Genomic DNA, 17050 nt, shown 5'->3' on the forward strand with positions numbered 1-17050 from the left:
ATACAGTGACGTTACTCACAATAAAAAAAATTCCCAGCGACCTTGTGTAGAGTCACCCACTACTATAATTCAGTTCCCTTTCTTGAAGAGAAGAAAGAATTAGCAAAACCAAAAACTGTCTTGGTACAAAAATGCACTCTGGTTCATTTTTCAGACAGAAGTTCCAATTCTAGCAGTTTTTTGCCACATCACAATTATTTACCAATATACAAATCCACAATCACATTTTGGTTAAACTATAACAGGCTCCTGTACTGCTCAAGTGTCCTGTAATGCTATCAGCACTGAAGGTCTCTACACAAAACAAATAAAGATTACAAATTACTGATAAAACACCAAGAATGTCAAAGTCTGACAGCCACCATTTACTGATTTTATTTTGCCAGACATTTCACCTTGTTAGTCTGAAATGTGGTTGGAATGATGGCATAGTAGTTCTGTAGTTAGTTCTACTGTGTTAAGGATCCAGTGTTCTGTACTCAAATCTTATTCTCAGTCATTGTCCATGTGGAATTTGTATGTTTTACCCATGTTTTTGTATGTTTCCCCCAGTATTTCTAAAGACTCTCCAAAGTTAATTCAACTGGCAATTCAAAATTGGTCCAGTTTAATTGGGCCCTGTAATTGACTGTCCCAAGACAGCTGCTTCTTTGCTGGACCCACATGTGTCTGAGAAGGTTATGTTATTCTGAAATGTACTTATTTGCTTTACAAAGCATCACCTGACTGTGTGGTTCATGAGGAGTGCAACAGAATACAAAGTTTACTAATTGATTTCAATACTTAAAACAATTTGCCAACTTTAATGCACCTGGGGAAATGAACTAATAAAAAAGCCTAATAAAAATGATCCTTTAACAAAATATAACTAAAAGAGATAATGACGGGTGTTCAATAAATATCATTAGGATGAGTGAGCTGTGAGATAAAATGCTTTGTGGATTGGTTCACCAAAATGGAAACAAGCACAATACTCACCATCTTCAACCTCAAAATCAGCAAAGCAGAGTTCTGAGCCTTTATTAGTAATCAGAATTTCACCATTCAATGTGAAGATCATTGATTTGTCTTGCAGGTCAATCATGCATCCCACAACATCACCTGCTTGCCATGTCCTACCAAAAAAGCTGCTTCCTTGGTGTAAACGGTGACCCTAAGGAAATAGGAAGAGCATTTTAATAACAAGTGGATTTCACCTTAGAAAACCATATTTCAGTTGCTTTGGTTCTTGAAAGTTCACTACATCAGAGCTAGGAAAAAGGCAGACCACCTGGAATAAAAAAGAAAACCACTACCTAGCAGGGATATGAGCCAGGATAATGATAAAAATATCAAAATATGAAATTCAAGACTGCAAACCAAAGGTCAAAGTTTATGCAAAATTTCTGCCTCAGCCATTCACCTACACGCGCCACAAAGATTTAGTTTTCATCCAGAAACTACTGCAGTATGATGAAGTCACACGTCAAACATCTGATAATATAGACAACAATAATCTGGCAACAACAGAGAAGAAACATCCAAAATGGTGGTGTACTCATCCCAAATCAATATACAAAATGATGATATGGTGATGTCACACAAACGACAGCAAAGAATACCAACATCTCAAACAAAATTAATACAAAAATTATGGCAGAATTAGGGAGGTCAAAACTAAGATTCACGACAAAATCAAATTGTAAGAATGGCCGAGGTTTTTTTTTTTTGGTACAGAAGAGATGCATCATAATCTAATACAGGAGTGTCAGACTCAGATCTTGGGGGAGTCACAGTGGCTGAAGACTAAATTTGAATTAGTTGCCAGTTACTACTGTCATTGGGACATCCTTTGTTGGCTTGCTTTTTAAGATTGGGAAACGTAAACTGCTTGTTTCCCCTTAGCTACGAGCCAGTTGACAATATCTACTGAGTAGTTCCAATTCAAGAAACGTTTTGGACTGGGGTTGTCAAACTAAGTTCAATTTTACTGCACTTTTAATTCCTCACTGGCCCACATTTTACAGATATAGAAAACTGCAAAATACTATCTGCAATGAAGCACACCATAGTCTAAGCAATGTTACCATAGAAACCACAAAGAACTGAGAGGAAACATAACTATTTAAAGGAAGCTTGTGATCATCTCCTGGGATTCACTTCAAGTTAAAAACAGTAAAAGTGGGCATGACTCAGTACTTCCAAAACTCTGTATGAAACAGCATTAACCTCTACTTCATTTGCACCCTACTGCCATGACTTTATGTAGGATAATACCCATCTAACTTGCTATACTGTGCTCTATCAGTGTTACAAGACACCCAGGTTGTGAAATATGTACCAGAAGATCATTTAGCTGTTGATCTGAAAGGAAAGGAAATGTCTGCAGAAATCACACAACTCACCCGGGATCCATCAAAGACAAAAGCCTGGTTGTCCAGTCCCAGCTCCACATCTGGTCTGCATCCTGGCCGGGCCCAGCCCACACGCATGTCCCCACCACTCACGGCCTCAAACTCAAAATACCATTTTCCAGTCTTAACTGCATAGGTTTTTTCCACACGGAAGAAACGTATCTTATCAATGCTCAGTCTTTCCACAGCCTGGCCTGCTTTGTACAAAGGAGAAAAAAAATTAAATGGGTAGTATAAAAAAATGCTTGATTTGTCTACCCATCCACCAAGTCAAACAAATTATACCAAAGTGAAAACAAAGTGAAACAAGCTGGCATGCAATATTCAATATTTGATCTTCCAAGTGAGATAACAAATACATTCATGGTTTTGAGTAAAGAGCATTATTTCAGACTTAGAGGAGTGGTTCTCTAAGTCTTCTGGACTGAACCCTACTTTGCCTGAATCAAAGATAAGGCAAGCCACCTAAAGACAACACTTCTCAACGAGAATTCTAAGTTACAATTACCAGAGTAAGTTTATACAGATATTTACATGAAAAGTATCGATATTCAAAGTTCAATATTGCTTGCTTTGCATTTTAAAGTCCTGGATATCAGCTCATGGTGCATAAGAACTCTTTGGCCATGATGGTGTAACAGCAGGTAGAAGAACAGCTTTGATGCAGCATAAAATGCTTATGGTACACACTGATTAAAAATAAACACTACCTAGCAAATAACAAGGTAAATAAATACAATTGTCCAACTTGTTGAACGGGGAAGACAACAAAAGTTTGAAAAAGTGATGAAAGGGAAAAGGAGAGGGTGCAATCACTATCAGTAAACAAAAGTGGAGTGGGAAAGAGAGGAAAGTGCATGTTTTCATTGTTTCCAAGAAGGTCAGCAAGACTGGTATATAGCAGCCATTTTACATATAGTTCTCATGGACCAGAGAGTGAGGAAGTTCATTTAGGAGTGTGGATGTAAGGCGGCAGCCTGATTTTTATACAAAAATCATTGGATTATTCATGTTTAAAAATACAGTAAACTCTTGCAATTTGTGGGATTACAATTCACATATCTGCCATTTTGCATTTCTGTCATTAATAGGAATTATTTTGAGAACTTTGTTAGTAGTAAACAGGAAAGATGTCACTCCCACAATGCTGTGCATATGAATTAAAAACAGGATTCTCGACCAGCGAATGAGGAAAAGCAGATCTTCAGATTAAATGTACATTATTGTGGGAATAACATTATCCCTCTTTATTATGAATGACAAACACCACTTTTCCAGAAAGCAGCTGTTAATAACATTTTAGCAAAAAAATGCACACAGTTTGACTATACCAATGTATATCACACATGTGGATTATTTGCCACAAGTTATGTGATAATTTTTTTTTCCCATGGATGTTTTTCACATTGTTTCCCATTGTCCAGAATTTGTCATTGTCATTTGTCATATTTGTCATTAAGTTTCAATATTTAAGAAGTACTTTCTTTAAAAAAACATGAGATTAAAAATTTTCTCAGCCGCCACTACAAAGTACATTGGGTAAGTAATATTTTAAAAAATATATTATTTTTGAGTAAAGTATTCGTTCAATGAGTTGACCATAAGGTAAATCAAGAAAAATAAGCAGGAAATCTATGAAGTTGTTGTGCAGCTAAACCAGTAGGCATGAAGACACTGTATAAGTACAGCAGAGTACTCATTATATTTTATTTTGACATTATATATAATTGTATTGTATTGTGTACAATTTGTTAAAGATCGACTGTAAGATATTGGTAAGGATTGTGATCAAAAGTACAGTAATAGGAGGTGAGGTGGGGGGCCCAAAACATATTTATGGATTTTAGCATTTGCAGGGGTTAGGGGTGCAGGACTTAATCACAATGGACCCACATATCTCAGTAGACCACTACTTTCCTTGTCCACAGACAAATTTAATAATAATTTCAATTTAGGAGGACAGTAGATTTTGAAGGTAAAGTACTGACTAAGGACAAATCAGTAATTGTTTCCATATTCTACCCTTTATTCATGACTGATAATATCTTAGATGTATAAGGCAGAGTAGCAGCATTTCACGGCATAAGTTGGCCTGTACAAAATTCTGAGCCAACAAATGGAAAAAAGGCAGTTTTTCTGTCTGTAGAAGAGACATTTAAGTAAGCAAACAGACATCCCTGCACTTCGACATTTTTCAAATAAAGGGTGAAGAACATAATGCTGTGAGCACACTCTGTGTAACAACCAGTGTCATACCCACAAAAACTACTTTTTACTTACCACTCTCTTGGTCAGGAGGTTCAATATTGTATCCGTACCCAATCAGGGTCCGGATAGCCTCACGGAGGCTGTCTCTGTTGGATTTCTTAGTGCGCTCATCCAATAAAGCATATGGCACCAAACGAGGATTTCTTTTGCTCTTCAGATCCTTTAACACAAAAGTGTGGAAACAAGATTGAAACAAAGTGGCTTGTTTAAATAATGAAAGCAAAATACAGAACTGTGATGATTTGGAGAAATACACAGGGGACTCTGCAGATGTACCTGCTGAATGCCATAGGTCCATCCTTGTTTAATTCGGTCCTTTGCCCACACATTATGAGCATTCTCTGCAAGTTTATCAACCAAAACTTCCTGGGCTGGAATTAACTTCACCTCAGAAAGATCCAGTGGAGAGGGCTTGTATCCATTTGACATCATGTAGCTTGAAACACACAGAAAAAAGCCTTAGGTGATTTATGATGTCATCTAGCAAGTCGATCTGATAAACATTTACAATTCGATTTCCTGATGACTACACTAGACACTAACACGATGTTATATTATGCATTTTTTTCTAAACATGATGAAGGTCGCAAAGTTCTTTTAGTGTTTGAGAGCTCTGTTATGAGGTATCCTCTGAGGCAAAGAGTTATAGTAAGTGTTACAGTAGGTAAGATAATAAGCAAACTAAAAATTTCTGTAGAAATAAGAAGTGTTGCCACACAGATCTTTAAAAATCAATTAATTTACAGTATTTATTGTTGTAGATTTCTTTGTAGTAAATATTGTCATAAAGCACTTTACAAAGCAACTAATCTCATTTACAGCATAAGGCACCATCTCTGCTAAACACTTTCACAAACTGTAAAATTTTACAAAAGTAATCAATCAATTTTAGATTTAATCCCTTTTACACTAAAAAGTAAAATTTATAGTAACATAAACCAGACATTTTAGCTTTGCCCCTTTTAAATTTGGCGCTGTTGTATACATTTCCATTATACAAAATCTTGTGCTTGAGATTTAAAAAGCAAAGTATTTTTATCTACTGTTTCACCCTTCAACATAACAATTTACACGGCATGCAGTTTTTGCACTTCAGATTGCATTATTTTCTCATACTGCATTGTGATAAATAAATACAGTGTCTTTAAATAACATTCATACTGCAAAGCTCAATTAAAGCAATAGCTCACCTTCATATAGCACTTTTCACATTCAGTCCTATCAAGAGTTCTGAAAGCAATCACCTATTATTAAAAACTCCATGAAGTATTAATCAGTATTTGATAATGATAATTATTTTCATATGATGTGTTGCATATGAAGTGTTACCACAAAAACTACACAATACCTTCAATACTTATTATCACACAGACGTTTAAAAAAAAAACATTCTATTTAGAATGCAGACATGTACAGCTGTAGAAATGAATAAAGTATTTCTAATTGTATAAAGCAGTGTTTCTCAATCAGAGGTTCTTGATCCGGGCTGCCATTGGTGGATCACGATTTGCTATTGTTTATAATGGAAGTGGGTCGAAAAGTGGGTTGCCAAACCAACGCTAGTGCTGGATCCGAATCCATGCTCTGACAATCTCACTCGAATCACCAAGGGGTAACACTGATCTACCTGTCGTGTGAGAATCAGTATTGAGGAATTAATCACTACCCCAAAACCAGGATGGGTAGTGAAGATTCTTTCATTGAAGACAGTGGGTTGCAACACCAGAAAGGTTGAGAAACACTGATATATAGGATCTTCTATCAAACTGAGCTTTACAAGTGCTAATTCAACTTTACATAATACCTTTCACCATAAAGGTAGTGAACTGATCCTTAGGATTTAGTTTCTGAATCCTCAGTAATACAGAAATTAAGCAAAAAGGACTTAGTACACTGACACTACCGTTTCATCGTTCTTTGTAAAGACAACTCACTTTTTTGGAAGTTTCATTTTTTTCAGATCTTCTTCTGCATTCATATTCACTTGAACTACATGGCAGCCCAACGCTAGCAAGGTTCTGGGGAAAGTCAATATGAGCAGCATAAGTTAAGTTGTAGGACACTGAGCATATGAACCATACACTGAGTTTTACTGAGAAGAACGAACGGAAGCACAACACTTCATCACATCACTAAATGATATGCAAAAGTGCAACTTTTTTTTCTCTTATGGAGGCACTAAAATTCTCAAAATGTGCTACAACAAACAAACTACTTGTAAACTAAACAGGATTCTAAACTAGGAGGCTGGTTTCACGTGGCAAATACTCTTACTTTCTTACTTTATTTTTTATTCTTACCGATCAATCTAAACACATATCTATAAAACATTAAGAGAATATTACAGGAACAGCTGAGAAACATACAATAACATCAGGGAGCATTATGAATTCACATAAATCAACCTGAAAAAAGGATGGTAAAGGTTTGATATATAGTAAAATCTCAATTATCCGACAGATAACAGAACAGATACTTTAAAAATGATATACAGTAGGACAGTTTAGCAAATAGTCATATTTATTTACAAAACAAAACTATATTAACAAAATATAATATAGTATTAACAAAATTAATTAATTCATATAATATTGTTACGACCAGTGTAATAAGCAAATACAACTCAGAGGTACTGGAGTTTTGTTTTGTAACAAACAGTGCCCTGTCTTATACTCCATTATCTGGTTTTCTTCTGTACCACAAACACTCCTACTTATTGGGTCCTGACTTCCTACTTAAAATTTTCTTCAGCCACACCTTCCTTTTTCTCCTAACTTGTCTTGTCATTCATCTCCTAAGATGCGTGTTAGCCCTTTAAAAACAGAAGCCCTTCATTCAGTCCTATCACTTGCACAGCATTCCGCCCTTTCTGCTCCCGTACAGCACATCATAAGCTGCCTGCACATCACAATATAGTAACAAAACATTATATAACGGAATTTAAAAAAAAGAAAACTACAATACAGAAGAAGATAAACATTAAAACAGAACAACATTACCGTCAGTGGTTTCCATTTTCCATACGTTTTTCAAACTGTTGGCATGACGCTTTATATCGTTCACTGTTGTTTCTCCTACTCCGTGAGTTGAAGAAATACTTGAAGCACTTTCGCCATTTCGTAAATGTTTAACAATTTAAATTTTTTGTGACAATTTCAATACCACATGCAAATGTTTATCGGCCATAACAATGTGCAGTAGATTAATTATAACAAAAGAGGAAACCTACAAAATGCTATTGAAACTAAAGGTATATAACTAACACAGTGGTGCTGGGGAAGAACAATACGTGCTAGCACAAGGGAGAATTGTTCCAGTGTGTAAAACTTGCAGCGTACTGCACGGCAGTAGTATTACAGTAATATGTAGATGCTGGCGTGTGCTGACGGTTAATTGAGTGACAGATGATCAAGGTTTTACTGTACTAGCATTCTTAATTTCACTAGTAGGTAACAGCATGTTCAATTGGGCGCAGAGATAATTGGAAGGTTGCCAGTTCGAATCCCGTAAATGCCAAAAGGGACTCTGCTCTGTTTGGCCCTTGAGCAAGGCCCTTCACCTGCAATTGCTGAGCGCTTTGAGTAGTGAGAAAAGCGCTATATAAATGCAAAGAATTATATGTGAGAGAACTGTTTCTTTCAATTCAAACCTGTTATGCATGCTGACAAGATCACTGCATATTAGCACTATTTCACTACATGTGAGTTCAGGTAATATTTTTTTCCAAACTAAACCACAGGCAGTGATCACTAATATTAAAGGGAGATTTAATCTTCTTTGTCCATGTGCACACTAGTGATTACAGTGCTATATTTACACATGTAGAAACACACACAGAAACATTTTTATCTGCCTACAGATGTTACAGTATATTGTGTAAGAATACTTGTTATAATTAAAGTCTAGTGACTAAAGTGGTGTAGTATTCTGCTTTTTGTTTCCACAATGAGGTGGATTTTTTAACAGCTGACCAGAAAACCCTTTCAGTACAAAATATTTCTGAGGGAAAATGCTGGACAAAAGGTTTAAAGAAAGAAAACTTACTTGAGAGTTTCTGTTGACATCTGGAGGTTGTAATTTTTTTCAGTTTCAGGTAATTTAGAGAAATCTACCAGACAGGGATGCTGCCTTTTGTTGTCATCTCGTACCTAAAAAATTATAAATATCTTTATTTTATACAGTCGTGGACAAAAGTTTGGAGAATGACACAAGTATTGGTTTTCACAAAGTCTGCTGTTTCAGTGTTTTTAGATGTTGTTGTCAGATGTTTCTATGGTATAATTACAAGCATTTCACATGTTTCAAAGGCTCTTATTGACAATGCATTAAGTTTATACACAGAGTCAATATTTGCAGTGTTGGCCCTTCTTTTTCAAGACCTCTGCAATTCACTCTGGCATGCTGTCAGTCAACTTCTGGACCAAATCCTGACTGATGGCAGTCCATTCTTGCATAATCAATGCTTGGAGTTTGTCAGAATTTGTGAGGTTTTTGTTTGTCCACCCTCCTCTTGAGGATTGACCATAAGTTCTCAAAGGGATTAAGGTCTGGGGAGTTTCCTGGCCATGGACCCAAAATTTCATTTTGGAAATTTTTGTTTTGTTCCCCGAGCCACTTAGTTATCACTTATGGCACGGTGTTCCATCATATTGGAAAAGGCATTGTTCGTCACCAAACTGTTCTTCGATGGTTGGGAGAAGTTGCCCTCAGAGGATGTTTTGGTACCACTCTTTATTCATGGCTTGGGATTGAGGCACCATCAGTATCTGGATAGCTGTTTGCCAAAGCTGACATTGCTATATGAGTAAAGTATACAGGCATACATCAATACTGTTGTATATTATAAATACTATTTTATTTTTAAAACAGCTACACACACACTCGGTGTATACATTGAATTTGCCTATTTCTATACATATAGTAATCTTCCTTTTAATATTTTGTTGCCTGGTATTTTGTGCTTTGTTAAGTTTTAATGATTTTGTGTTTGTAAATGTGCTGTACTTTTAGGCTTGTACATTGGACAGAAAATGGAAGAGAAAAAAAATGTAAGGAGCCAGCAAGAAAAGAGAATCAGTGCTGGACTAAAGAAAAACAGAAAAAGCTTCAGTAATACATTGACTGAGTACATTGGGACATGGTTTGAGCTCTATTTGTCCCTTTTCACAGAAAATCTTTAAATAAATAGACAGACAAATAGATAGACAGATAACTATTGTCACAAGCGTGCACATGGGATATAGCTTATGAGCTTAACTGATTGCAATACTCCACCAAGATATAAGGTGGCACTGTCTAAAAACAATCTCTCTTCTCCACCATCTGTAGAAAGGAAGACTGATACTTTTCCATTCAAAACGTCACTTCCAGGTTCCAACCACCTAAACTTGCCTCTTCCTCTCAGAATCCATCATAACAAGAAGAACCACCATATTGAGCAGTCTGCCTGATTGAGCAAGTTGGAAGAACTCGATTGCATTGTTAACATGCATTTTCTTTTATTTATTGATATTGCAGTAGACAAGGTTAGTCCTCAAGGTGCCTCAAAACTTCTTAATCTCCCCTGTATACACACACACACACACACACACACACAGAGACACTATGTACTGGAAACACACCAGAATGACTAAAACAAAGTTACTCATGTAACATTTATAGTACCATATTTGAAAGCGGTTGGGATGAAACTTTTGTGCTCTTTGCAATTTCTCAGAACATCATAAAGTCTGAACATTGTGTGAATTTGTTAAGACACCCACTCCGGGGACTGTCAATGTTCCTTCTCACTGTACAATTATGGACATCAGAACCTTTGGTAATGGACTTCAAGCCATTACTATGTTGATGAGTAGCAAATGCTTATTTGAGATGACTGCATATATGTTTTGTCCTTGGCATGGTGTCGCCACAAACCTAAAAGCCTGAGATTTGTTTTTATGTAAGATGATCTTTAACTTAGCAGCACCAGCCCTTAATTACCTTTATAAATGTAATTTACGTAGTAATACTTAACTAACATTTTCAACATAGCTTATAATTTCTTAAATAAATAGGGGCATAGTAAAATCTGATAGTGTTGTCACCCAAGGTTAGGCCTACATTTAGAACTTAGTGAGAATTGAGTGATAGTTTAGTATGTGCTAATATTAAAAACATAAAATTGAAAAAAGGAGTACTGACTTTTTCACAGGACTATACATATGTACATATACAGTGCTTTGAATATAAAAACTGAATGCACAAAAGGTGTATTGGAACTAATAATGATACTAAAACACAATGAAGACAAAAGCTTTGCTCATCAAACAAACTATGCAGACCTCTACAGTTACCTTGCCATAGGTCCACCCCAGTTCGATCTTATTCATACCCCACAGCTCATGGATGTTCTCAGCTAATTTGTCTCGGACCTTTTCCAGGTGTGGAGGCATGACAATCTAAAAGACAGAAAAGCAGAGTTGCTACTAGTCAGCTTGTCTCTTAATTTTTTGATTCCTAAATTTAAGAAATTGTTCAAAATGAGTTTATGAGAAAAACTGTGAGAAGTGATCAGCACAGGATGCTAAACAAATAAAGTGGCCATTATGCTAGCAACCTAACCTGGGGAAAAGTCAATACATGAAAGATTTTCCAGCTCTCCAGGGAGCAGCTAAACACTTATGAAGAGCTTGACGTTTTCACAAATTACCTGACTGGTCTCAACTGGCACAGGGATGAAGGAGGCCTGAGAAAGGAACTGCATGGTGCCCAGCAGATCGCGCACACCATCATAGTCTCGCTTGTATTCCTTCACTGGCTCCACTCGCATTTTTTCCTTGGGCAGAAGAGCTTCATAGCATGGGGCATAGCCAGCAGGAGGGAGGAACTTGAAGTCTCCATGACGGCCTCCTTGCAGGAAGCGCACCCTGAAATAAAAATACACGCCCATTCACTTTGACAAAGTGTATACTGTGTACTGAAGATGGAAAGTAAAGAACCTGCTGTTGTACTGATGTAGGTACACCAAATGATCCACTGAGTGGTAACAAAACGATACAATTTAACTCTTTTGTGCAAAAAGGTACAGTAGATAAGGAAAAGTATTTTGCTACTAACAAGCTGTGTGTCCAGTAAAGAGCCTTTGGTCTTAGATGTTTCCTGTAAGACAGTAATATAATATAAATACATCTATTAAGATGTATCAGCCATTGGGTGTGTCAATGTTTATTTAAAGATTCCCTCTCTCACAACTTCAGCAATGGGGAAGAAATATAATTCTACCTGTTTGATTTACAAATAGAGAAAACAAACTGATTATCTAGCCAAATTCCCATTCTGTTACAAAAAGTAAATGGGAAAGGAATTTTGAGTCAGGCTCAACAGTGCACTGTCTGGCTGGCTTCCAGAATCTTCTGATTAAAATATAAAAATAGTCTAAGACAGTTTAAAAGAATCTAAAATATTAGGATTCTACCACTTTGTTCTCTCTAACTACAAAAATCTGCTAAAATACACAGGTATTGTTTACATCTTGAAGGGACTACAATTAAATAAATCTCTATTTCCTGATGTGGCATCTTTATTTTTGACATGTTAACGCTTTACCTTTCAATCTAATGGGTGATCTTACTGTAGCAGGAGCTGGTTGAATATTATTGTGTGATAGCTATGCACTTAATCTTTACTCATTACTCCTCCACTCCAAATACTCTCAATTCAGCATCCCTTTAGTTTCTGCTAAACACCTTTATAAACTTTCTCTTTAGGAGATTTCATAAACTGCTGGAGTGACGTAGTGGCGCAGTGGTAGCGCTGCTGCCTAGCAGTAAGGAGACCTGGGTTCACTTCCCGGGACCTCCCTGCATGGAGTTTGCATGTTCTCCTCGTGTCTGTGTGGGTTTCCTTCAGGTACTCCAGTTTCCTCCCACAGTCCAAAGACATGCAGGTTAGGTGCACTGGTGATTCTAAATTGTCCCTAGTGTGTGGATGTGTGTGTGTGTGTCCTGTGGTGGGCTGGTGCCCTGCCTGGGGATTTGTTTCTGCCTTGCGCCCTGTGCTGGCTGGGATTGGCTCCAGGTGACCCTGTGTTAGGATATAGTGGGTTGGAGAATGACTGACTGACAGACATAAACTGTCAGACTTTCATTTTCAGTAATGACGTTGTTTATGATGACATTGCCTTTATAGTAGCAAAAATGCAACAATATCCCATATAGGGTGACTTATTCTAGCACTGTTCCATAAGGACAATACTTAAATAAATAAAGGGGTTTACATCAATGAAACTGTATATATGGACTGCAGAGGCTCCTCCAGTTTACAGGTGTGCTCTGTAAACTTCCATGGAGTAGGGCATCAGTCAAATATACCACAACAATATTCAGATGGAACAGTTTCATAAAAGTTGCCTTACAGATCCACCATTCTGTTTTTTTAATTCTTTTCCCCATTGTTAACTGTGTCGAGTCTGCAAATTCTGCCAGTGTTTGTGTAAATTTTCCACCAGGTATTCTGGCTTTACTCCTATGAGGTAATACTACTACTTATATTATTATTATTATTATTACGACTACTACTACTATTACTATTAATGCTGCATTCCCAATGGTGTTAAGTGATGACTCTAATTTACCCTAAGTATGGGTATAAGCAGAGCCAGCTCTACCATAGAGATGGGTCTAAGTGGTCACCTAGGGCAGCACAGTTTTCAGTGGGGTGCCATTTTGTCAGCTATAATAGACACTGTCATTGGTGTCTAGCGGGGGTCATTTCAGGTGAACCTTTTGGCTTAGCCCCACACATGTCAAACTCACCCAGATACAGTACCCTGCCCCCGCTCTTCGATTTTGTATGCACAATTTGTGTGAAATTTGAAGGGGGCCCCTCTCACTTACTTTTCAATTTAAAATCCTTGTACGAACCACATGGACACATGACCCCCAACCCACTCTTCAATCAGCTATAATATGTACAGCAATCGCCTTGAAAACTTTGGTTTGGGTGTGACATTTTCCCTTTCACCTAGGGAGGCAAAATTGCTTGAGCTAGCACTGGGTATGTGTGTGAGCAGGCCCAATGATGATTTGACACCGAATCCAGGGCTGTTTCCTGTCTTGTACACTAAACTGGATCAAGGAAGTTTGATCATGTTATGGTAATTTTCATAAAAGCCTTGCAGTACTTCCAGTATGCCATGTGAGGCACAGAATATGTTTTATTTTTATACTTGTATCCATCAAAGAGAGGTTTGGTCATGCATTTTCAATATTCTATAAAGTAAGATATGCTGACTTGGACTGACAGAAAACAATAATTTCCTTTTAAGCATTATCTGGAGATGATGCATGCTCTGAAAAAGTTACACAATAATACTGCATGCCAAATACAGTCTCCCCAGTGCTCACTTTGAGTCAGTTCCTCTTTATTAAACTGGGTGTTGTTTATCCACCGGAGAGAGGTAGAGAGAGAACGACAGTTGCAATAAGTGGTGTCAAAATCTGCACTGCGGAACTACAAGGCTAAAGATACTGGCTGACAGCCAAATAGACACACAAAATAAATTTTCCGCAGCTCAAGGCAATTCCTCAGTTCCTTTGAAAGATAATACAAGAGCAAACTTAGCGTGCTGACCAACAGTCAAATAAACGTCCTATCTTGCATCAAAGCAAAAATGCTAATCAAAAATCAGAGTCAGTAATACAAAGTACTAAATTTGATAAGCAGGAAAACTAAGAACTGAAGAGAATCACTAGGTAAGTGGTGAGGTTTATCCTCAAACTTGGATGGTCAATGAATGCATAACTCTGACCTTTTATGCCATACTGGCAGTGACACAACATGCCATGCATTTCTGGTTAAGTCACGCAAAGTTGGCGCTAAAGAACATGACAGCACCAGTGAGAAATAAAATGGCATCTAAGACATGAATTATTTTTTACCAACTTACACTTGAGATATTTGCAAAATGAAACATCAAATCCGATTCCATAAGGCTTAAAAGCCCTGATTGAAAGTAAAAAATCTAATATATGACAAGAAATAAAGTGGAAAAAAAATGATTAAATAGACTGAATCATAACAAAAACATTACGGCTAATCAGATCCTTTCCTGTAAGCTACTTAGTTGGTCTGTCTGAAAGAACAGCACTAAGCAGAAGTGTAGAAAGTCAAGGTAACACAAGAAGGAAGTCAGGGGATAAGCAGAATTGCTTCCATGTCCACTTGTTCCACTTAGTAAGTCATGACTACTGAAATGCAGCAGCTAATGGTGGCTGAACAACAAAAATACTTTTAATTTCGGCTGACACAGAAGCAGAGGCAAAAAGAGTCAGCAATGAACTCTGAAAACAAAGCCCTATTTGGAGCCTGCGCAGGCTGAAGCCTACATTTAAAGTTTGGGGTCAGACTCCCTGGTGTGAAGGCCTATTTCTAGGAAGGTCAGCGAAGCTCCTTTCACCCATTTTTTCATGTTTGTTTAACCTGCTTACAACATGATGTCATTTGCATATAATATTAAAAGAATTTCACATATATTAGTGGGTTTTAAAGAGTTCTGCTGCATAAATGTTTATAATGTTTTTTGTATTCCTTAAGGCCACACAATTCCATAAGAACAAGCAGTCTTGACGGATTGACAAAAACAAGCCCACCTATTATATGTCAGCTTGCAGTACTATTTATTTGAAGCAGTAGAGTGCTTTTTTATAAATTGTCATGTATTTTGTGCAAATGAGGAAGAAGCAAAGTCTTACTTGATTGTTGTCTTTTTTTATTCTGCATTCAATATGTGCTTAGCTGTAGTAAGTCTTTTATAATGCAGGATTAAGCCCTTATTGACATTCTTCATTTTTCTAACAATCTTAGCTTAGACTTACTTGACTCCTGCAGAGAAGCTCACTACAGGGAAGAAAAGGCCATCCGTGTTGAAGTTTTCAAACATGCCCTGCACTGGCTGTCCGTTGATGCGAAACGAGATGCTAGGTGCTCCCAGATCAAGGCAACAACTGACAACATCATCTGAAGTCAATAAATGCTGATTTATGGAGGCCACAGTTCTTGGGACACGACCTTACAGAATAAAAAAGAGAGAGACTTTTCTTATTTAGAGTAAGCTCCCTAAGTTGGTAAACACTTTGGCATCCCATAATTCTTATGTACTGTCCGTAATGTAATGTCCGTCTCCATTTTCCTCCAGCATTTTGGAATTGTATTTGTTGTCATCAGCAGATTATCAAGGCAGGCCACTTTGTTTTCTTGTTCTATTTCAGGTACATAGGTCTACCTCACTAAGCCCAAGTAACTTACTACAATGCAGTGAAGCAGTGAAGTGAATTGTAGCACGTAGACAAGTCTTACTCTCACTGGTATGCAACAACTTAAAGCAAGATACCTGACTGCCCCTTAAACTCTCATAATATTAAACTCTAATTAAATATCTGACCTGCCTATTTTATTCTTAATTTTACCAACATAAAAATATCAAGCAAATGATGTCATCCATACCACAATAACTTCTAATACAAGTTCTTCACAGAAAGTAGAAGTGCTTCTCATGGCTCATCTTTTATCATTTTCCCAAACATACTTGTTAACCAACCTGACCAGAGATGAAGGCCATCAAAGCCATAAGAGTAGAGATCATCTCCAACACCGTTGCCTCCCCAGCCCTCGCCACCTCCAGGGTATGGAGCGTATCCTTCAGTGGTTGCCCAGCCAACACGTAAATGAGAAGGCTCATTGGTCACAAAAGGATCCACCTGGTCAATCATCAGTTCGTAGTACCACTTTTTATACTGGGCAGATCCCTCACTAATTCCCAAGAAAATGTTGGGCCTCATGCTGCAATCAAACAAAAAAAAAACTCTCTCAGGCAGGCAGAAACCTTATCATTGCTTAAATACTCTGCTAGGTTTTTAGTTTCAAGTCTAGGCCAAAAGGCCCAAAAGCACAATGTAGAGAGGTGCTGTGTCTAAATTCAATGCTTCATAATTTTAAAAAAGAAGGAGACATTACATTTATGTATAGCTTTTCTCACTACGCAAAGCACTTTATATCGAGAATGGGGAGCCATCATAGGCTGATGTGATGGTAGCCATTTTGCACCAGTACGCTCACCATACATTGGCTATTACGTGGTGAAAGGATAAGAGAGATAGTTATCCAATTAGGGAAAGGGGATGATTTGGGAACCATAATGACCAGGCAATGGTATGCAATTTAGCCAAGACATCAGGAAACATACTACTCATTTTGAAGGTTGCCCAGGGATCTTTAATGACCACATAGATTCAGGACCTCGATTTTATGTCTAATCCAAAGGGCTGTACATTTTTTACAGCACAGTGTTCCCATCACTGCACTGGGGCATTAAGATCCACACACAGTCCACAGGATAAGTGCCCCCTCCC

The 17050-nt window shown here is 37.4% G+C and overlaps 1 protein-coding gene across 15 annotated transcripts in view; it reads right to left on the minus strand.

Moving 5' to 3' along the window:
- The window catches only part of ryr3 (ryanodine receptor 3), a 539734-nt gene that overhangs the window by 313557 nt on the left and 209127 nt on the right, over positions 1-17050 (minus strand). For 14 of the 15 annotated variants that reach the window (XM_039741277.1, XM_039741278.1, XM_039741276.1 and 11 more), the window contains 10 exons: positions 16240-16481; positions 15518-15710; positions 11353-11569; positions 10997-11101; positions 8706-8809; positions 6596-6679; positions 4938-5097; positions 4674-4821; positions 2385-2590; positions 979-1153 (listed from right to left, as the gene is read on the minus strand). In XM_039741277.1, coding sequence (XP_039597211.1) covers positions 979-1153; positions 2385-2590; positions 4674-4821; positions 4938-5097; positions 6596-6679; positions 8706-8809; positions 10997-11101; positions 11353-11569; positions 15518-15710; positions 16240-16481 — 1634 coding nt within the window. The remainder of the gene's footprint in view (positions 1-978; positions 1154-2384; positions 2591-4673; positions 4822-4937; positions 5098-6595; positions 6680-8705; positions 8810-10996; positions 11102-11352; positions 11570-15517; positions 15711-16239; positions 16482-17050) is intronic. The other variant, XM_039741267.1, reaches the window with a different exon arrangement.

Source organism: Polypterus senegalus, chromosome 18 (assembly GCF_016835505.1).
Source record: "Polypterus senegalus isolate Bchr_013 chromosome 18, ASM1683550v1, whole genome shotgun sequence".
In the NCBI taxonomy this organism is placed as follows: domain Eukaryota; kingdom Metazoa; phylum Chordata; class Cladistia; order Polypteriformes; family Polypteridae; genus Polypterus; species Polypterus senegalus.